Raw genomic sequence first — 23,099 nt, 5'->3', positions numbered from 1 at the left:
CACACATAAGATGCCCAGAACACACGGGGCTGAATACCAGAAAAGAAGAAGTTTTAAGTCATTCCTAAAGAGATAACAGCTGTAAAGACAAGAAATAAACACTGAAAACTAAATATCCAGAGGAGAATAAGCAAAACAAGAGCCTTAGGGTAAAATCATCTCTGAAATGAGAACTACTACTAAAAGACTTAAAACAGACAAGCAGGTGCATAACAAAAGAGAAAACAACAGCAAGTATAGTTTTCAGATCTCAGGCATTTTATCAATTAAACACTATCACAACTTTTGAATCACCTTTACCTTCAGAATGGCCTGATAAGATTGATATTCTCGTTTTATGAATATACAAACTTAGGGTAACAACTAAATTCAAACTATTACAGGATCGTGTCTCAAACTCCCTTTGTCTGGCTACTCAGATATGATCTAGTTTCCAAAAACAAAAGCAGCCCATGGACTGGCAACCACATAACACACACAACTGAGCCACTGAGTAAGATGGCAGAGGACTGTAAAGACCACTATTTAACAGCACCAACTTAGTAACAAAATGGGCTTTAATCAACAGACAAAAGACTACAGCCAGGCATAGTGGTGCACCAGTATTTCACAGGCTAAGGCAGAAGGATCACAGGTTTGCAAGACTCAGCAACCTAGAGACCCCTTTCAAAACAAAAAATAACACAGGGTTATGGGTATAGCAACACAAAATGAGAATTAAAAAAAATTATAAAGCTTTTAAGTATACAGACCAAGTAACAGCCAGATAAATTCTATTTAAACATGAATTTTATGCAATCTTCAATTAGGCTTAAGGACATCAAACCTTTAATAAAGAAGGTCCCTTTCTCTAGAAAGAAAAACAAACCTTAACTAATATGAAGATAGACCAACTCCACCCTTCTCCCAAAAACTAAGACATACTGTTCTGTGCTGGTAGAAAATATTTTAAAAGGGAATATGGCAATAAATGCTAACTGTGAAAAATTCAAGCTACTAGAACCTTTCATTCATTAGAAGTAACCATTGTGCCGGGCGTGGTGGCACACACTTGTAATCCCCACGCTTGGGAGGCGGAGACAGGAGGATTGTACAGGTTCGAAGCCAGACTCGCTGGCTTAAGAGACCTTGTTTCCAAATAAAAATATAAAATAGGTCTGGGAGTGTAGCCCGGAGATAGAAGGGCTTCCAAGAACCCCAGTACCACAAAAAAAAAAAAAAAAACCGAAGTAACCATTGTTAAAAAGCTGGTAGGTTACTTTGCAGAATTTTCCATATACATCTCTGTATGTATAAATATTGTATGTATATGAACCTTTATACACATGTGACAGACATTTCATACACACTAGTAAAAATTATACTCCTTATTACTATTTTATTATTGACTTTCTTAAAAGCCTTGGGTATTTTATAAAGCAACGAAATTCTTGTCAATGATGACCAGGATGAATATTGTCTCATTTATATTGTAGTCTGTACTGTTATTGTTTGCTCTAGAAAAAAAACCTTGCTCAACTCTTTCCTTGACTTGGAAATGCAGAATGTAATCTAGTGCATTCTTTCGAACTCTTTAGTCTATATAACTTTCATCCATTATTTAAGAATGTTATAATATGAAGATATTTTCCAGGACAACAGTTATCCACAATTATTACACATTCCCAAGTTGCAAATTTTCTTTTAAACTACCTTTCCTTAATTTTCTTCAGAAATATTAATTTTTCAAGCCAAGTGTGATGATATACACCCGTAACCCCAGTACTTGGGAAAAAATGAGCAGGAGGATTGCGAGTAAATCGAGGACAGACTCAGTAACATAGCAAGGCTCTCAGCAAACCCAGTGAAACCCTGTTTCAAAAATAAATAAGCCGGGTGGTGGCGCACACTTGTAATCCCCGCGCTTGGGAGGCGGAGACAGGAGGATCGCGCTGGTTCGGAGCCAGCCTCGCTGGCTTAAGAGACCCTGTTTCCACATAAAGTTAAAAAATAGGTCTGGGAGTGTAGCCCGTGGGAGTGTAGCCGGGAGGTAGAAGGGCTTCCAGGAACCCCAGTACCACCAAAAAAAAAAAAAAAAAAAAAAACTATCAAGCCTTCTAAATAGTAGTTCACAAAAATCTAAAAGAAGTACTTGTAAAGTAGCCACTGCTATTAACACTTGAAAACTAGAAACATGCTAAAGGTTCAGACTGACAATAACTTTACTCCTCTCCCAAGTGAACTTTAGAATTAGGCTCAGAGGCTTAAGTTTTCTGTAGCGGACCAGCCGCTGGGAAACTGATAGCTAGGTAGGCGTCACTGTGCAATACTTCCTTGCCCAGTATTTTTTTCCTACAGTACAGTGGTCTATGAGCAGGAGTAGCAGCATGCTATTACTTATTCTGCCCCTATGTTAGCATGAAATGATAATCATCTACTAAGAATCATTAATTCCCACTCATCCTCCTCTAACAAATATCAATATAACTAAAGGCACATTCAAGACATCCATACTAGCTGGGCGTGGTGGCCCACGCTTCTCATCCCAGCATTTGGGAGGTTGAGACAGGAAGATCTCAGTTCTCCCACAGCCTCAGCTACTTAGTCAGGCCCTTTGCAACTCAGTGAGACCCTGCTTCAAAAATAAAAAGGCTAAGCCGGGCATGGTGGCAAACGCTTGTAATCCCCGCGCTTGGGAGGCTGAGACAGGAGGATCGCATGGGTTTGAAGCCAGCCTCAGCTACTTAGTGAGGTTCTCAGCAACTTAGTGAGACCCTGTTTCCAAATAAAATTTAAAAAAAAAAAAGGTCTGGGAGTATATCCCAGAGGTAGAAAGCCTCTGGGTTCTACCCCCAGTACCACCTAAATAAAGAAATAAATAAATAAATAAAATAGGGCTTGAAGTGTAGCTCAGAGGTATAATGCCCCTGGGTTCAATCCCCAGTACCACAAAAACAAACAAACAAAAAATCAATACTTAAAAAATAAAGTGAACCGCTGGGCATGGTGGCGCACGCTTGTAATCCCCGCGCTTGGGAGGCGGAGACAGGAGGATCGCGCAGGTTCGAAGCCAGCCGCGCACTGGCTTAGGAGACCCTGTTTCCAAAATGAAAATGTAAAAATAGGTCTGGGAGTGTAGCCCCGAGGTAGAAGGGCTTCCAGGAACCCCAGTACCACCAAATAAATAAATAAATAAATAAATAAATAAATAAATAAATAAATAAAGTGAACCAAGTTACAATGGATATAAATGTGTTCTAATTTATTCTCTAACAATATTATATTCCTAATAAACTATGACTATGAGCATTTTACCTCTGAGCTACATCCCCAGTGCTATTTCTTAACTTCAAACAAGGTGTCACTGAATTGCAGGGTCTAACAGTGGAGAACCTTATCCTCACATCTCACCCTTCCAAGTACCAGACCATTCTGAATCTTGATCCCTCATCTGCAAAACAAGTTTGCTAAATGACCTAAGTCTTTTAGATCTACAGTTTTTAATTTAGGGAAATGAGGTTTAAGAATAGAAATAAACAAACTCAATTATATAACCATAAAGTTTAGTTATGCCTATAGCTGCAAATGCATGGCATGACAATGGTCTTTAGCTATCAGATTCTAAAATCAAACAAAATAAAAGTTATTGTCCATGAGCGAAAAGAAATATAGTCACAGACATGCAAATATATATATATTTTTTTGGGGGGGGCGGGTCTGGGGATGGAACCTAGGGGCATTTGACCTTTGAGCTATACCCCCTGCCCAATTTTTTATTCTTTGTTTTGAAACAAAGTTTCACTGAGTTACAGAGGGCTTACTAAGTAGCTGAGGCTGTCTGCCAACCACAATCCTCTGGTCTCAGCCTCCCAAATGCTGGGATTACAAGCGTGCGCCACCACGCCCGGCTACATACAAGTGTATTTAAACAGCTTCAACTTAAATTTTCCATCAAACAATTTATCCTTCTTTCACTTCTTTCTCATCCTTTGCAAAAGTGAAAATGGAATTAACTCTCTCTTGACTGTTCCAGTATAATTGAAATGAGAAAAATGAGAAAAAGAATCATTCATTTGTAAAGCTTTTTCATAACAAATCCCTACAATTGTATTTAGCTGAACTTTCCCAAATAAATACGGAGTTCCATTTCTAATGATATAGTTGCTGAATTCACAATTTCATATTAGAAATAAATTAGTTACAACATAGGTAAGGCTAAAAAAAAAAAACTATGTGATTAAGAAAGTAAACAAAATGCTAAATGATGGTAGCACATGCCTATAATCCCAGAACTAGGGAGGCCATGACAGCTTGATCACAGGTTCAAGGCCAGCCTCCAGCAACTTAGTAAAGCAGCTTAGCAAGACCCTGTTTCAAAATTTAAAAAAATAAATAAAAAGACTGGGGGCATAGCTCAGAGTTAGGACGCCCCTGGGTTCAATCCGCAGTACCAGAAAAAATAAAAATAAAAAAGATAAATGAGAAGCTTAATGTTAAGAAATTCTAATAAATCTTAATTAAATAAAATTTAAATCCTTAATTTTTATTCAGAGATTATTCAATTTACTTAGTTTTTGTTTGTTGTTTTGTTTTTCTGTGGTACTGGGGTTCCTGGAAGCCCTTCCACCTCCGGGCTACATTCCCAGACCTATTTCATACTTTTTATTTGGAAACAGGGTCTCTTAAGCAAGCGCAGCTGACTTCAAACCTGTGCGATCCTCCTGTCGCGGCTTCCCAAGCTCGGGGATTACAAGCGTGCGCCACCACGCCAGGCTACTACTTAGTTTTTAGTAATATACAAAATATCTGATTGCATGAAAATTTTAAATCAAGCATATTTCATGCAGTCACTTTTAAATGTACTCATACACAATCTTGAGAATGAAACAGCCAAAGGGGGGAAGAGGAGGGCAGAAAACAGCCACTCAAGCTAAGGAACACAAAATATTCTTTAAGAGTTTACAACTAATAACATAAGGTGATTCCAATACCTTATGTAACAAATGCGCCCTCTTCTAAAGCTTCATTCTATTCCCTCTAGATGTCAAAACCATACATTCAGCTGGATAGTTCCACCTTGACATTCTAGACATAATATACTCAAGATATACAAAACTACTGTATTCAACAAAATGGTAACATAGTAAGTCTTTGAAGTATATATGATATAGATGACTTTTAATCCTCATTACATAATAAGAATCTTAAATTCTTTTTTATCCTCCCCTCTTATGGTATTGGAAATTAAACCCAGGGGCATTCTAACTCAGAGCTACAATCCTAGCCCAAAAAAAAAAAAAAAATTTTTTTTTTTTTTTTTTAGATATTCTGGGATTGAACCCAGGGGCATTCTACCTCCAAGCTATACCCACAGCCCCATTTTTCATTCTTTAGTTTGAAACAGGGTCTCACTAAATTGCAAAGGGTCTTACCAAGGAGCCAACTGACTGGGAACCTACAATCCTGTCTCAGCCTCCCAAGTACTGGGATCACAAGCATGCACCACCATGCCCAGCCTTATTTTATTTTTTATTTGCAAAGTGTATCACTAAATTACTGAGGCTAGCTCTAAACCTGTGATCCTCCAATCAGAACCTCCCCAGTACAGGGATTACAGCATGAGCCACCAAGCCTGCTTTCAGATCTTTCTCATGTATTTGGTGGGGATGGTCCCCATCTATCCTTTACCCTCCCTAGTCATCTTTCACCCCAAACTTCCTGCTTACCACCACCCTCCCCATCGCCCCAAGGTGCCCATCTTGGTGCTTGGTACTATTCCAAGATATTGTCCTAGACACTGAAGCCAAAAATACTTTATGTTTAGTGGGCCACAAATATTGCTATCTACAGAAAAAGTCGGCTGGGCCCTGGACTGGAAATTCCACTCAGAAGAGAAGAGGGGAATAAATATTCTCTAAATACACATTTTCTTTCACCTATCAGTAGACTGTGTACTATTAGAAACAAATCCTTCACCTAGGCCCTTCTCCACATCTAACCTTCTAAATTTTGTAATGTTATTTGACTGAAGAACATTAGGTAAATAGTTTATTATATATTTATACCAGAGCAGAAATGGTTATAATGCTGAAGCTAGGTAAAGAATTAAAACCAATTTATCTTTAATGGCCCACACACTAAGGAAAAAAAAAAAAGAATGAAAAAAGAAAAATATCAAAGTGGAAAATTAGCAAACAAACAACAAAAAAAACCGGAACCTACTTATATTTCATATGAATAGCAGCAGAACCACAATAAAGGAAACTAGCCAAGTAATGTCAGTACACAGTATTCTAACTATATATCTTCAAGCTTCACAAAAAATAAATTATAAACAAATATTAAACTACTTAATAAGGCTTGTTTACAAAAACATAAGCTCTAGCAATTTTGAAACCACTTTCAGTATGTGTATTTTAGGACCAAACAAAAAATATGAAAATATCTATAGATAACAGAAACCAGTTTCTCACTGACAGAGAAAGGAGTTAGACTTGTAAAGTGTCAAAGCTAGATGAACCTTAAACTGTTAAACTGGAATCAGAAATATTAAAATGAACTCATGGCTTTTTAGACAGATATAAAACAAAGAACTGTATGTTTATGTGGATTATATTATATATAATCTATATTTCTTGGAGAAATTGTCTAGTAGGGATGGAGTAGAAATCTTATTAAATTAGAAATAAGAGAGTACTCAAAAAATGATTAGCACTTGTCAAAAAAATATAGGAGCCAGCTTGAAGAAGCTCTGATTGGTCTAAACTGAGAGGACTGGCTAGGCGTGGTGGCGCAAGCTTGTAATCCCCACGCTTGGGAGGTGGAGACAGGAGGATCACGCAGGTTCGCTGTCATAAGAGACCCTGTTTCCAAATAAAAATATAAAAAATAGGTCTAGGAGTGTAGCCCGGAAGTAGAAGGGTTTCCAGGAACCCCAGTACCACCAAAAAAAATTGAGAACTGAAATATCAAAAATAAAAAGAACCCAATTAATAAAAAAGCACCATGAGTTTATACCAATATTTACACATACATGGGGAGAAGGGAACCTCTTACAGAATAGCCTTAGAGAATCGCCAAAGAAATGAATGTATGCTAAAACAAATGGGTAAAACTTAGTATTTTTGATATTTGCATCAAAATACCTCTCCATAAAATATATATTACAGAGGAAGAAGAAGGTAGAAAAAGTTTGTGGATAAAAGTAAATATGCCTTTTAATGAGATAAATGGACATCAAATGCTTCCTGATATGGTGCCCTGAAAGACACAGCATCGCTTTGGGAATATTCCTGCCAAAAATGTATAATCTGAATCTAATCATGAAGAAAAACAGCACACAAATTGATACTGAGGGAATTCTAAAACTGAGCTTTTCTTGCCAGGCCTGGAAGGCACACACCTGTAATCACAGCAACTCAGGAGGCTGAGGCAAAAGGATCCCAACAGAGTCCAGCCTGAGCAACTTAGTGAGACCATTCCTCAAAATATAAAAACAAAAGGGCTGAAGATGTGCCCAGTGGCAGAGCGACCCCATTATCCAAGCCCCTAACAAACAAAACTGGCCTATTATCAGAATCATTTCCACGGCCATAAAAGACAAGAATAACCAACTGCTCAGATTAAAGGAGACCTGACAAAAGAATGTTAAGGTGCAATGTACAATCTAGTGAGACCTGAGAAAGATCCTCAGATCATATAATTTGGATCAATGTTAACTTTCCAATCTTGATAACACTACTATGCTTAAATAAAAGAATGCAGCCGGGCATGGTGGCACATGCTTGTTAATCCCAGCATTCGGGAGGCTGAGACAAGAGGACCGTGGTTCGCAGACAACCTCAGCTATATAGCAAGGCTCTTTTCAACTCAGTGAGACCCTGTTTCAAAAATAATAATAAAAAAAGAATAAAAAATAGGGCTGAGGGTGTAGCTTGGAGGTACAATGACCCTGGGTTCCATCCCCAGTACACTAAATAAATAAATAAATAAATAAACAAACAAACAAGCAAGCAAGCAAGCAAGCCAGCCAGCCGAGCGTGGTGGCGCACGCTTGTAATCCCTGCACTTCGGAAGCAGAGACAGGAGGATGGTGCAGGTTTGAAGCCAGCCTCGCTGGCTTAAGAGACCCTGTTTCCAAATAAAAATATAAAAAATATTTTAAAAATATAAAACTTTATGCCTGGGTGTGTAGTTCAGAGGTAGCAGGGTTGCCAGAAACCCCAGTAACAAATAAATAAATAAATAAATATGAATGTGTTTTTAATTTTAAAAAATATCTATTTAGAAGAACACCAGAATCAATATTTTATACTCTCAAAATATTCAAAAAGAAGCCGGGCGTGGTGGCGCACGCTTGTAATCCCCGCGCTTGGGAGGCGGAGACAGGAGGATCGCGCAGGTTCGAAGCCAGCCGCGCTGGCATAAGAGACCCTGCTTCAAAAATATAAAATAGGTCTGGGAGTGTAGCCCGGAGGAAGAAGGGCTTCCAGGAACCCCAGTACCACCAAAAAAAAAAAAAAAAAAAAAAAAAAAAATTCAAAAAGAGGCTGAGACAGGAGGATCACAGAGGTTTGAAGCCAGCCTCAGCTACTAAAGTGAGGCTTTCAGCAACTTAGTGAGATGCTGTTTCCAAATAAAATATAAAATAGGTCTGGGAATATAGCCTGGAGGTAGAAAGCCCCTGGAACCCACCCCCAGTACCAGTAAATAAATAAATAAATAAATAAATACTCAAAAATACAATGTATACATTAGATGTATACACGGAAAGAGAGTAAGAAAGCAAACTTAGTTATGGAGAGAGAGGAATCTTGATGGAGTATGCCCAAAAATTGACTTTCAATTTTCTATACATGTAAAATTACTTAAAGTTTGAAAAAGGAAAAAAAAAAAAACTGAATCTAATTTATATTTGTACACAATGCCAGTAAAAGAACTAGGAAAAATTGAGTGCGGGATCTCCTTTACACAGAAGGGTAAGAAAAATATCTGCATCTTCAGTACCTACTCTAATGCATACAGAACTTCACTTCCTTGGTAAAAACACAATAGTAAACCTCAGTTTCTTTGTAAAATAGGCTAGTACCTATCCAACCCTTTTCAAAGCTAGCCTAAAGATTCACTGAAACATGTACTTTTTTGTGTGATTATTCCCCAACCAACATAGTGTAACAACTACTTACATTGTATTAGGTATTGTAGGTAATCTGTGTAGGTTATATATAAATACCATGCCATTTTATATATGGATTTGAACATCTGGGGATTTGGGTATCTGCCAGTGGGAGGGAGTTGTCCCTGAACACAACTGTAAAATCGTTCATTTTAAACAGGTACTTGGTATAAACAAAAGCATTCTGAAAAAGACATTAAGCTGGAAATTCTTCCATCACAGGAGTACAGCTCAGGGGTAGAGTACGTATGTGTTTACCATGCTCAAAGCCCAAGGTTTAATCCCCAGTACAAAAAAAAAAAAAATTTTTATCCAGAGGATTGTTACAAACATACTTCAAATATTTAAATAAATTCGCTTATATCAATTTTTCCTCTAAAACGTTATGGTATTAAAAATAGTACTAAAGAAAGAAACTGTGACCTTGTATTTCTATACAAGGATCTCTATATTATTTCCAAAGTTGTACACAATAAAGTACATGACCCAAACTGTTTTGTTCTGTACTCAAGAAGATGAGCCCTGAGGAATCACACCAAATTCAGAAAATGTTTAAGATACATAACTTTTTCATGTACTAAGGAAAAGTTAATTTTAGAAATAAGAACATTAGTTTACTCCTCTAAATTCATAAAGCTTTGGTTATCACTTAACAAAACTTGCATGTGGAGCCAATTTCTCACTGAGAAAAGATGTAGCTTGGGGAGAAAACACCCCTGGGTTCCATCACCAACACCAAACAAACAAACAAACAAAAAACACTTTCAAAAGGGTTTTGTTGTTGCTTTTTTGGCTGCTGTTGTTTTGTTTTGTTTTTGTTTAAACCCAGATATACGCTATCACAGAGCTATGCCCCCAGCCCTTCGTCTTTGTTTTGAAACAGGGACTAAGGTGCTGCGTCTTCCTACACTGCGGAAGCTGTCTTCAAACCTGCAATCCGCCTGTTTCGGCCTCCTAAGTATTGGGAACACAGGGTGCACCACCACGCCTGGCTTTTTTTTAATTTTGAAACTCTCACTGAGCTGGGAGGCAGCTCACACCTGTGCCACTCCTGTCTAGACCAAGGTATGAGCCTTTGCTTGTCTAAGACAGAAAAAATGCCTGGCATGCAATAAGCATTCAATAAGAACTACATGACCAAATGGATGCAAAAATGGTCTTTAAAGGCAATCAATATAAATTACATTAAGCCACAGAATTATTTTAAGAACAAATTTGGTTCATATTAATGTAATAGTCACAGCTATCTTTTGAGAACACAAACAATTTATTCCTCGTTCTAATTAAATAAGGTAATGTCAAAGTTTCTGGTTATTTCTTTTTTTTTTTTTTTTTTGTGGTACTGGGGGTGGAACCCAGAGGCTTTCTACCTCCGGGCTATACTCCCAGACCTTTTTTTTTTATATTTTATTTGGAAACAGGGTCTCACTAAGTTGCTGAGAGCCTCGCTAAGTAGCTGAGGCTGGCTTCGAACCCATGCGATCCTCCCGTCTCAGCCTCCCAAGCGCGGGGATTACAAGCGTGCGCCACCACGCCCGGCTCTGCTTATTTCTTTATTACAACACTGTAAGTATTCAAATAAATTTACATATCCTTCCCTAAGTTTAAAATATGGTTTTCTCTGGAACTAACAATTATAAAGATAAAATAAATGCATAAAATCAAAATCAGAAAGAACAAATACATGGTGTTTACCATCAAACTGGAGAGAATTAATTCATATAAGAAATCACAAGCTACAGCAACATTTATCATTGGCATTTACTTTTCATAACTAAAGTATCTCTACCACAATCTGCTCTTCTATGATTTAGTCTCTTTTCTTTCCTCCATTCCTATAGTACATGTGTCACCATATAGTTTGAAGAACCTCCTCAAAAGTGCTTTTTTTTGGACTGAACCCAGGGGTGCTCTACCTTTTAGCTACACCCTTATAACCCAGCCCTATTTTTTATTTTGAAGCAGGGTTTCACTAAGTGCTGAGGCTGCCCTTAAGGCTGCAATTCTCCTGTCTCAGCCTCCCATGTACTGGGATAAAGGTGTGTACCACCACACCCAGCTGATAAGATGTATTTTCTTTCCAACCATCAAATTAAGATGATCGCAATTCACTCATATTAAATGTTACATTTCTCTTAAAAAATAGTTAAAATTATATGGAGCAGAATGTATGTACATATAACAAAAGTTTATATATGATTTATGCCCAGTGTTAAGCACAGTAACTGTTTTCCCCCATTTTTGGAAGAAATTCCAAAATTTCTTGCAGAGATTGTCAACCCATTTTGTACATGGTCTCTTTAAGACCACCAGCATCTTCTAAGCGACAAACTCATTCTGCTTCCCAAGTACTACCAATGTGACAGTTCATCATCTCAATACCGATTCGAACCTACTATTTTCCAAAGTGCCTGCCTACGTGGGTCATAATCCTCTTAGTGTACTTCTTGCGGCCATGCTGCTGGAAAAGCAGTCTGTACCAGCAGGAGAAGAGGCACAATCCTGAGAGAGAGAGTAGAGAAAGATGTTGAGAAAACAACACGAGATCAAATGAGCTCCCTCAGAACCAGGAGCCCAGCCAGTGCTCAAGGTCAAGGTGACTACATTCTCCAATAACAGCAAAACTGATCCTAGAAAGAGATGTCTAAGATTGCTCATATGAGTACTGACATTAATTCTAAGTTATATATATATATACCCTTCTAAAAAAATTAATAAATGATGAGAAAATATCACTATTTAGGAGGCTGGGGATAAATCAAATTTACTTTAACAAACTCAGTTCTAATCCAGAATAAAATGACCAACGGACATATTTAATGTGGGCCCTTTACTATGTGGTCATTTTAAAATGATAAAAATTTGAAAACAGAGCATAATTATTATATGACGTAAAACTGAGGATGGATTTTCCCTAACTAGAAAAGTCCCTGCCCTTCCTCTCCAGATCACTGTAAGAAGGAAAAATCATAAATAAAATTTTTAAATATCCCACCAAGCCAGGCATGGTAGGGAAGGCTTATAATCCCAGTACTTGAGAGGCTGAGACAGGAGGATCACAGGTTCATGGCCAGCCTCAGCTACGGTAGTGAGGCCGTCTGCAACTTAGTGAGACCCTGTTTTAAAAAAATAGGGCTAGCTGGGCGTGGTGGTGCACGCTTGTAATCCCCGAGCTTAGGAGGCTGAGACAGGAGGATTGCACAGGTTCGAAGCCAGCCATGTGCGCTGGGCTTAAGAGACCCTGTTTCCAAATAAAATATAAACTAGGTCTGGGAGTGTAGCCTGGAGGTAGAAGGCCCCTGGGTCCCATCCCCAGTACCACCAAAATAATAAATAAATAAATTAATTAAATTAAATAAAAATAGGGCTAGGGTATAACTTAGAATGCCCCCCCTGAAGGGGCTGCTTCCAATCACAGTTCTAAAAAAAAAAAAAAAAACTCCCACCTAATCACTGTTACTTGTAGACTTGTAGTGCAATGCAAATGACCTCTACAGTAATGCTTAGGCACACCAAGTCCTCAGAAAAATATTTTTTTTGTTTTGTTTTGTTTTTTGGTGGTACTGGGTGTGGAACCCAGAGGCTTTCTACCTCTGGTCTATACTCCCAGACCTTTTTTTATATTTTATTTGAAAACAGGGTCTCACTAAGTTGCTGAGAGCCTCACTAAGTAGCTGAGGCTGGTGGGGATTACAAGCATGGGCCACCACACCCAGCAGGTTTTTTCTTTAGAAAGGAGCACTGAGGGTAGAGGGCTATACCTCTGAACTATACAACAACCAATCCCAACTTTTTTTTTTTTTTAAACAGGATCTCACTAAGTTGCTATGGCTAAGACAGGATATCAAACCTGTGGCCCTCCTTTCTTGGCCTCCCAAGCACTAATATTATAGACATGCACCACCACACCCAGCAAAAAAAAAAAAAAAAAAAAAAAAAAAAAAAGGCTTTTTATTAGTCAAAGAAACTTCCCACTAACAGAGAACCTAAATAAACTATGAAACCAGTTATTTAGTTTATAACCAAGTGTTCAGAAATGTTAACTATTATAGCCAAGGTCACTGATTTACTTAGTGTATCATCTTCTCATTCAAGAAATTTTATTCAGTATATGTACTCTTTATATACTAAAATACTGTGCTGTGTATCAAAGGATATGAAACAAGAAATTACAGAGTAACTCTTCTCATAGCTTACAGTTTGGGGGGTAAAGACTACTACTAAGTACTTAAAATTAGAGTAATCACCAGCTGGGAACACTGCTTTCAGACAACATCAGGGGAGATATCAATTAGGAACTCTCCATCAAGGTCACAAAGGGGAGCGCATGTGTGGTGTGCCCTCCCCTTTGTAATAATGGAAAGGCCAGTGGTGCTGCTGCAATGCACAGGACCACTCCTCCTCCCGAAGCAAACAATTAACCAGCCCGAAACACCAACAGGCTGAGAAACCCTGGTCCAAACCACTGGGGCAGGGGCTGTTTGTGAAAGCTTTTCTTTTTAAGTATGATGCATCTTAAAGGATTTTCAACAAGTTAACAACAATAACAACAACAAAAAAAAAATATGGCCTCACATAATTCACCAGAATTCCTACTGGAAAAATTAAAAAGGAAAGAAAAAGAGACAGATCCCCTGGCAGGTGAAAAGCAAAGAAAGATCCAATGGTCTACAGCTGCTTTCTATCAATTTCTTTTCTTGAACCACAAAGGGAAACTATACAAATTAAAAATAAATTTTACCTATTTTAGTTTTCTCTCTTTCTACTTCTCTCTATCAACCCAAGATATTGGTGGAAAAATTATTACAAGTCCCATATTTAGACAAAATGGATACATCCTAGGTACCAAATTAGAAATGAAGGAGAATGGAAACGGGATTTCACTGTGTAGAACAGGAAGATGTACTGAATGCTAGAGTGAATCTGGGGGTTTATATCATGGAACAGTTTAAAGAGTAAGATATACGAGCCAGGCATAGTGGCACACCGCTGTAATCCCAGTACTGGTCACAGGTTTGAGATCAAACAAAGTTAGAAAGACTAGCAATTTAGGAAGACTCTCAGCAATCTAGTGAGACCCTGCTTCAAAACAAAAAATAAAATAGGGGTAGGGATGTAGCCTAGAGGTAGAACACCCCTTGGGTACTGCAAGAATTTTTTTAAAAAGCTATCTAACCAAAGAATCCTTAGGACAAAAACACATCGAGGATTTAGGTATCCTAAAGATGATAAAAGATAACAATCTTTTCAGAACTTACAAACCAAGGTCAATCCAAATTTAAACTGAAACAAGTTTTCTGGCACATCTCAAACCTACAGATCCATTCCTACATCTTCCTACTCAGTCTATTCAGAGCCGCAGGAGAAATGGGTCATGAGGGGAAAAACATAGTAATGCAAAAGCTATACAAAGATCCTAAAAAACTGATCTGAATGTATCTCACTATATTAATGTTTTTTGTTTCGTGAGGTGTGAATACAATACTAGGATGTATTTTTAGTACTTAAAAATCAAAAGAATCAGCTGGGCATGGTGGCACTTTCCTGTAATCCCACTATTTGGGAGTCTGAGACAGGAGGATTATAGGTTGGAGGCCAGCCTCAGCAACTTAGACCTTATTTCAAAAAAATAAAAAGGGCTGGGGATCTAGATTGGAGGTAGAATGCCTCCAAGGTTCAATCCCCAGTGCACACACGCGCACGCGCGCACACACTTCAAGGATCCAATACACAAGCAAAACTCATCTCCCCCGTCACCTTCTCTAAGTACACATTTTTCGTATTACTTTAAGAGTTCTTGTGTGTTATGATGCCTTCTCCAATTAAACTGAAATTTTCTAAAGGAAAAGGTCATACACTGTCATTCTCTTTCCTTCCCTCATGAAAAGAAAAATGAGAAAAGTCAGAGTGGGGAAGACCCCTACTAGAATGAGCTACAGAGTGGTTATTCAAAGGTACAGCAGTTCACATAAGACTGCCACATGCAGCCTTCAACTGCAGTCCTAATGTGGACCACACAGAGAAGCCTGATCCCTAGGTGAAGAAGGTTACATATGGGTTTTCACAAAGTCATTCATATTTTGCAGATTAAAAACAATGTGTGTGTGTGTGTGTGTGTATGGTGTGGTGGGATTGAACCCAGGGGCCTTCTACTCCAAGCCACACCCCTTGCCCTAGTTTACTTTTTATTTTGAAGCAGAAATCTAAGTTGCTGACAGCCTTGCTAAGTTGCTGATGCTGGCCTTAAACTTATGATCCTCCTGCCCCAGCCTCCCAAGCACTAAAGTCTATATTTTTAGCTTTAACTCCTCTGGCATGTTCTTATGTTCATTTAAAAATGGGAGTAGAGGAGTTCAGTTGGAAAACATGAGAAATAGCATGCCACAAAAGCTTAGCATTTCATACTTTAAACATCTAAAGAATTCTTAGACATAAATTTTGATGCTATATTATAATTAGCAAAAGGGAAATAAAGGAATATGAAAATTCAGTGTTTCAACTGTACCTTTAAAATTAGCTGAGAAAGTTCTAATAAACTGAGCCGAAGGATAAATGCTTTTAAAAGCCAAATAACCCTGTAAGCAAGACTCTAAAACATTTTCTCTTAACTCTGTAACTCAGATTCCTGTTTTATTTTTGTACTTTGCAACACATGACTTAATGGAACACGGTAATTACTGAATTGCTTCCTAGTATGCCAACATGCAATAACTAAACATTTACTACATAGCAACATCCACAGAACGTTGTAAATCAAAACTTCTTAGTAAAGTTTATGAGTTTTATTTAAACAAAAAATATTTTACTGAATCTTCCTCAAAGGTATTTTCCCTTCCTCAACTCTGACCCAATACTGCTATTATTTTATGCTAACCCCACTTTAAAACATGATGGTATTAGAACCTATTAGTAAATAAAGTTTAATGACTTTTAGCCAGGCATGGTGGCACACACCTTTAATCCCAGGACTTGGGAGGCTGAGACATGAGGATCGTAGGTTCAAGACCAGCCTCAGCAACCTAGGGAGACCCTGTTTCAAAAAACAAAAAACAAAAAAAACAAAAAAAAAAAAAGGGCTTGGGGCATACCTTAGAGGTAGAATACCTCCGAGTTCAATCCCCAGTATTCATCCCAACCCATCTCCCCAAAAAAAGAAAGTTTAAAGCTTTTAAATTCTTTGAAATCATAAATGAGAGGAGAGTGCTATATTCACTGAAATAGGATTACCAGTACTCCCAGTATGAGACAGCCCATCTAGCTAGGCATGTAAATTGAGCTCCTTAGCCTTAACCAATACAAAAATTAAAAGCTGGAATTAACACGTCTTCCCCACTGTGCTCTTCTGTAATCAACCACAATGGGCATAACCACTTCAGGGCTCCAGTTTTAAAATCCGATATGTGTGAGGGAAAGGGGGTGACATATATTAGGAACCTCCTAAACAAAAATACCCATCAAAATGGGAGGGAAGGCTAAGACAGAAGATCACAGGTTCAAGACCAGACTCAGGAATTTAGCAAGGCCCTCAACAACATAGTGAGACCCTGTTTCAAAATAAAAAAGGGCCAGGGGATGTAGCTCAGAGACAGATGCCCCTGGGTTCAATCTCCAGTACCAAAGGTGGTGAGGGAGAGGAAAGGGGGTTAAACCCAGTAACTGCTATGGGAAATTCTTAAAACCTTAGCATTAGTGCCGTAGTACTATATGTATCAAATAAAAGAGCTACATAGCTATTTTATTTTGTACAGTCCTGGAACTATTAATACACTGAATACATAGTATCACTAAATTATTTTTATTTCCATTCAAAAGTACTAAATAATACTGGGTGGGCAAACCAAATTTTATGAATGAAGACATCTGCCCAAAATTATCAGCTATCAGTTGATAAAATGAAAATTGCTAATCTACACCTCCAATTGTTTATCAAGCTGTTTTTTTTTAAAAAAAAAAAAGCACGAGTAATTAAAAGAAAAAATTCTTTACAAAAAAGTTCAAATAATGTGTCACCACTAACTAAAGTCCAATTCACATGAATGCTGACTTTCAGCCTCTGCTAAGATTTCCAAATGCTAATACTTACATTTAAAAAAAAAAAAAGGAAGGTAAAGCCATAAAAGGGCATTTTAAAGTACGGTCCTTTGGGGTTAATACAGTTATAAGCCTGTAATTTTAGGTATTCTATATTTAAGATAGTAACAGTCATACTACTAAAGTATTAGGACTTCCAAATCAAAAGTTTACTAAAACGATGCTCATTCAGTCGCCTTCACGCTAAAGCATTTATGGCAAATAAGGATAATGCCTGTGGCGCGGGTGTATACTTGCTATGTTTAATGTTCGCACTGAGGTCTAGTGAAATCATAGCTTTAAAAATTACAATATTTTAACCTTAAACTGCCTTCCTTCCAATCAGCAAATTGAATGAAACAATGAAAATCAGACACCTGCTTTTTAAAGATCTTCTGACACGCCAATGACCCCGTGGGAAAAAAAAAGGCTCCCCCAGCATCTCCCCTCCCTGGATGCACAGATCTCTCCCTAACCACAAAGACCTCTCTGCCTTGTACGTAGTGATGGAGGCTGAGGGGAAGGAATTAAAGATAGAAATAAATCGCAGCCTAACCCTGCCTCCCTCCCAACCGTCCCGTGCAGCCCAAGTCCCTAGTTGGCAAGTTACCTAGTCAACAAACATCTCGCTCATAAACACGGCGGGCCCGGCAGCCACAGATCACCGCCCCCTGGGCTCCTCCGCCCCCCGCCCCACCGGGCCCGGGGAGGTCGGCCAGTGCGCGGCGGGGACGTGCGAGGTCCGGGGCGCGGGGGGCGGGCCAGCCGCGCGGGCCCTCCCTCCCGGCGCCCCCGCCCTCCCTCCCGCCGCCCGCCCGGTGGGGGCGCGGGTCCCCTCCCCCGCCGCCCGCGCCCCACCCGGAGGCTGCGCCGCCCCTCGCGCGGCCCGGCTGGCCCGGGGAGGCGGGCGCGGGCCCGAGGGCGCGGGGCCGCGGTACCCACCTCGCTGTTGAAGGTTTTCACGGCCTCCATGTTGTCTGCGCGGAGGCCCGGGCCCGGCGGCGGGAGAGGCGGCGGGAGAGCGGGCGCGGGCGGCGGCGGCGGGGCGGGCGCGGCTCCTCAGGGCCGGCGAGGCCCCGGCATGGCCGCGGGCGCGGGCGCAGCGCCGGCCTGGGGGACAGAGGCGCAGCCGGGGCGGGCGCGGCGGCGGCGGCGGCGGCGGGGGAGGGGCTGGCGCGGCGCCTTCTCCTCGCCGCCCCGCTCGGTCCCGGGCCCCGCGCTCGGGCCCCGGCGCCCCTCTCTCCACCCCCTTCTTTCTCTTCCTCCCACGGGCGCCTGTTTCACCTCACCGCCGCCGGGGCCGCAGGAACCAGCAGCGCACGGCGAGGACAGAGGAGGAAGCGCTGGCAGCGGCGGCTGCGGCATCCAATATGGCGGACACGGCCGGGCCGCGCAGCTCCGGGCGGCGACGCTCTAGCCAGCGCGCCCCCTGGCGGCGGCGCGGCGCGGGACCATCGAGCGCGCGGGACCATCGAGCGCGCGGGCCAGAGCGTCGCCGCCCGGAGGCCCCGGCTCCTGCGCCGCCCCGCGCGGGCCGCTCGCCCCCGCCCCGCCCCGGCCCGGCGCGGGAGCGAGCCTGCGCGCCCGGACTGTCCGGCAGCCCCGGGCTCCTGCGAAGCGAGGCTCCGGGGAGAACCAGGAAACAAGCGCGTCTCCCTTTGCGTTGCACCCCTGTGCATTGGTCTCTGCGGGAGCGGCTGAGTTCAGTCGCTCTTTGGAACTTTAGTGCTAGAAAGGTTAGCAACCCAAAGAAAAGTTCCCGGCCATCTATCTAGGGTGCTCAGGCGTCTTAGTAGCATGGGTTAGAAACAAAAGCTAGGGACCCGGGCGAGGCCGGCGGCCGGGGGAGCCGCTCCGGGGCTCCGTGCAGGAATGGCAGCCCGCACTGGGACCCGGCCGGGCGGCCCGGACAATGGGCGCATGCCCGCGCCTGGCGGGAAGGGGGCCCCAAACGAGGAGAGGGAACTCATCCTTCGGAATTATTCTAAAGGAATTTCGCTTTGGGAGTAAAAGGGTGTGTGCAACGTTTCATACACGGAATAAGAAGACACGCGGCTTCCAAAATGCTTCCGCCCTCATTCGTGCAGTGTAAAATAACCACTGGTAGCTCAGGAGCTAACACTGGAGGTCAAGAATTAGAGGTGAATCATTGACCACACCCCCCCAGAAAAACTTGCGACCTTCTTGTTAAAAGTCTTTTTTGTTTTGTTTTGTTTTGGGTACTGGGGACCTAGAGGCGTTCTACTTCCAAGCTACACCCTCAGCCCGATTTTCTTTATTTAGAAATAATGTCTCATTAGGTTTCTGAGAGCCTCTCAGTAAATTGCAGAGCGCTTAAGTAGCTGAAGCTGGCTTTGAAACCTGTGATCCTTCTGGCACAGCCTCCCGAGTACTAGGATTACACGCAGGGGCCACCAGCCCAGCTAAAAATCATTTTTCAACACGCAAAAAGAAGAGAAGAAAATGACAGCGGACTATTGCACTGGGGGACTGTTGGAAGCTGGGTAGTTTCTAAGCTGAGCCCAGAGCCAGGTGTAACATAAGGCCTGCCGGCCGTGGTGGCACACACGTGTAATCCCAGTTCTTGGGAGGCTGAAACGAGGATCGCAGGTTCGGACCCAGCCTCAGCTACTCAGGCCCTCTGCAACTCACTGAGACACTGTTTCAAAATAAAGAATAAAAAATAGGCCTGGGAGTATAGCTCAGAGGTAGAATGGCCCTGGGTTCAATCCCCAATAAGAGAGGGGGGGGGGAGGGAGAGGGAGAGGGAAGGAAAGAAGGAAGCCTTTCTGACATTTTGGAGCTTTTAAGTCTACTTGGTTAAGAACTTTATAATAGGGACAGGATTTTCAGAAGGCAAGTAACCCTTAGAAAGTGTATGTTTTTAACTTCTTATTTACTGGTGCACTATAGCCTCACACAATGTGGATCATGTCGACAGTGGCATATGATCACAGTGATTGGTGCCCTCCCCCTTCCCCTTTTCCCTCCCTCCCAGTACTGAGTGTCCAGGTTAACCATGTCATCATCACATGCATACCCAAGTAGCTTTCCATTAATAACCCTCAGCCTTCTTTAACTTCTAATCTCAAGTGCCTCCGGGGCTTCTCTATCTCCGCTGCCTCCAGTCCTCAGGCCCAGCCACAAGGCTCTCTTGCCAACACCTACAACAACACCTGTTCATCTTGCCATAATTCATTTGCCAGACCCTGGCCAGATGGTTTTTTTAGACTCAGGTCAGGTCACTTCCTGGCCTAAATCCCTCCAGTACTCTTCCATTGCCACCGAGATGCCATCCTGGCCCCTCACCCTGGCCTGCAGGTCCTGCTTCCCGGAGCTTACCTCTCCCCTTGGCTCCTGCCATTCCTTGACACCGGCCACATCCTGCACCATTTTCCTAGCTGGGACATTTGTACGAGCCTCTTGCCACAGCTAGCCTGTTATTGCATGTGTTCTTTTCATAGCTGACCCAGCACATAGTGCCCTCATCCCTCCATCCAAAGTAAAGTGCCAGGACTAGAGGAAGGACCGCGCTCCTTTCTGTTCAAACAGGGTCTCACAACAAAAATTCAGAGCTTTGAGCAGGCATGGTGGTACAGAAATGTAATCCCAGTACTTAGGAGGCTGGGACAGGAGGATCATAGGTTCGTGGCCAGCAGCCTCCACACCTTAGTGAGAACCTGTTTCAAAATAGGGCTGGGGGTGTAGCTCCGAGGTAGAAGGCCCCTCGGTTCAATCCCCAGTAACACACACACACACACACACACACACACACACACACACACACACACACGAGCTCTGAGCTTTGGCTTGTGAGGGATTATGAAGTTACATGGAAGCAGTTGACTGAATTATGGAAGCTTGACTGATTAAAACACAGTAAGAGCAGACAAGTGAGATGAGTGGCTAACATGTTGTACAATTTGGATCTAGCGGGGGTCGGGGAGGAAGCAGCGGCCAACCTACCGGCACTGTGAAGATGAGGAAAGGTTGAGAAAGGTTTAGGAGACAAACGTCCAGGGGCCCAAGCTGTATACAAAGTTCTTAGACAAGTACACACGCCCCAGAGGGTGAAAGCGTAAACACTCACATCTGTAGTCCACGTGTGAGTACATGCATGTAAATGTTACATGTCAGGACGCTAAGAAGTCACTACAGACGATGCTCTTTTCTTGAGAAATCCAGAATCAGAAACGCAGCTGAGCCAGGTGTGGTGGTGTGTGCCGTCGTCCCAGGGCTTGGGAGGCTGAGAGGATCACAAGTTCGAGGCTAGCCTCAGCACTATTGTGATTCTCAGCAACCTAGCAAGCCCCTGTTTCAAAATAAAAGACAAAACGGAGGTGGAGAGAGAGCTCAGAAGTAGGACATCCCTGGGTTCAATCCCCAGTACCACAGGGAAAGAAAAGATCCACGGTTGAGCTCAAGAACCTGAATCAACACAGAAACCCCAAGAGGCAGCCGAATTTCTGCTCACCTGTGTTTCTTTGCTCTACCCCAGTCTGTTTTGCATGATGGGGTATGACATAATATGCCTGGTTTTATAGTGCTTTCAACCTGAATCTAAAGCTCTCTTTCCAAATTCTTAAGGCGAGACGGAAGGAATTTAATTGACCCTGCTTGTGTTAGGTGGAGACCACCGAAAAGCTGAAGACTAATCCCTAGTTCATATTCTGAAAATGGATTAGAAAAACCAGCTGGGAGCATTTCAGTCACTAAAGGAGATGATACAAACTGTCAGTTATGACTCACTTCCTAGAGCTGATGGCACACTCTTGTAAAAATGGTTTACATTGGCCTGTCCCCCAGAACTGAATCATTTCTGAGTATCTCCATAGGGTCTAAGTCAGCCATCGCCAGAAGGTGGGTGTCAAAAATGGTCTGGAGCCAGGCGTGGCGGTGCATACCTGTAATCTCAGAGGCTGAGATTACCTGGGAGGTTTAGACAGGAGGGTCTCAGGTTTGGTACCAGCCTCAGCAACTTAGTGAGACTCGGAACAAATAAGGGCTGGAGATGTAGCTCAGAAGTAGAACATCTTTATGTCTCACCCGTAGTACCAAAAGAAGAACAAAGTATAGCGTAGCAAGTCACCATAAAATGTTCTGGGGGGCAGGCATGGTGGCGCACACTTGTAATCCCGGCATTTGGGAGGCTGAGACAGGAGGATCGCAGTTCTTGGCCAGCCTCGGCTACTTAGTGAAGCCCTTTGCAACTCAGTGGAACCCTGTTTTAAAAATAAAGAATAAAAAATAGGGCTGGAGGTGTAAGTTGGAGGTAGAATGCCCCTGGGTTCCATCACCAGTACCGAAAAAAAAAATAATAATAAATAAATAAATAAACTTTCTCGGATCATGAAAATGTTCTATATCTTTGTTACAAAGTTCAAGAGCACTAGCTCCATGTGACTGTTGTGAGCTAGAAATGCAGCTAGCATAAAAGGGAATTATTTTAATTTAATTTCAAGTTAATTGATTCAAGGTTAAATATATGGCTAGTGGCTCCCATATTGGAGAGCACAGGTCTAGCTGGAAGGGATTGCGCCCAGGGTGTGGCAGTCAGCACCCACATAGCTGAAACACTGGAGGTTGGAAGGTGTATTAGGCTGATGGTGTTGGTGTTCTGGTCCATGGTCGACCAGCTCCATTGCTCTAACCTGGGATGAGGCAGGACATCATGACAAGGAGGTGGAGGAGGAAAGCTCAGCTCCTGGCCCTGGGCAGCAGAGAGAGAGAAGAGCCGAAGGAGCCAGGGACAAGATAAAAGTCACCAAGGACACCCCATGACCTCTTATCTTCAACCATGACCCACCTTCCTGTCATTTTCACCACCTCCCAGGAGTCCATTCAGCCAATGATGGATTAGTCTACTGATGAGGTC

The 23,099-nt window shown here is 42.0% G+C and overlaps 1 protein-coding gene across 1 annotated transcript in view; it reads right to left on the bottom strand.

Annotated features, from left to right (window-relative positions):
* Nucleotides 1–18,589, bottom strand: part of SCAF8 (SR-related CTD associated factor 8) — a gene marked incomplete at both ends in the record, with an annotated part of 103,297 nt that extends 84,708 nt beyond the window's left edge. The window contains 4 exon segments of the mRNA XM_080699833.1: nt 11,599–11,656; nt 18,167–18,215; nt 18,217–18,395; nt 18,398–18,589. Of these exon segments, the coding sequence (XP_080555959.1) occupies nt 11,599–11,656; nt 18,167–18,215; nt 18,217–18,395; nt 18,398–18,589 (478 nt within the window).
* Nucleotides 18,590–23,099: the final 4,510 nt, after the last annotated feature.

The sequence above is a fragment of the Muscardinus avellanarius genome (assembly GCF_963383645.1).
Source record: "Muscardinus avellanarius genome assembly, chromosome: 8".
NCBI classification, from domain to species: Eukaryota; Metazoa; Chordata; class Mammalia; order Rodentia; family Gliridae; genus Muscardinus; species Muscardinus avellanarius.
Note: the sequence above shows the minus strand (reverse complement) of the source record. Positions and strands in the feature narration are given on the sequence as shown.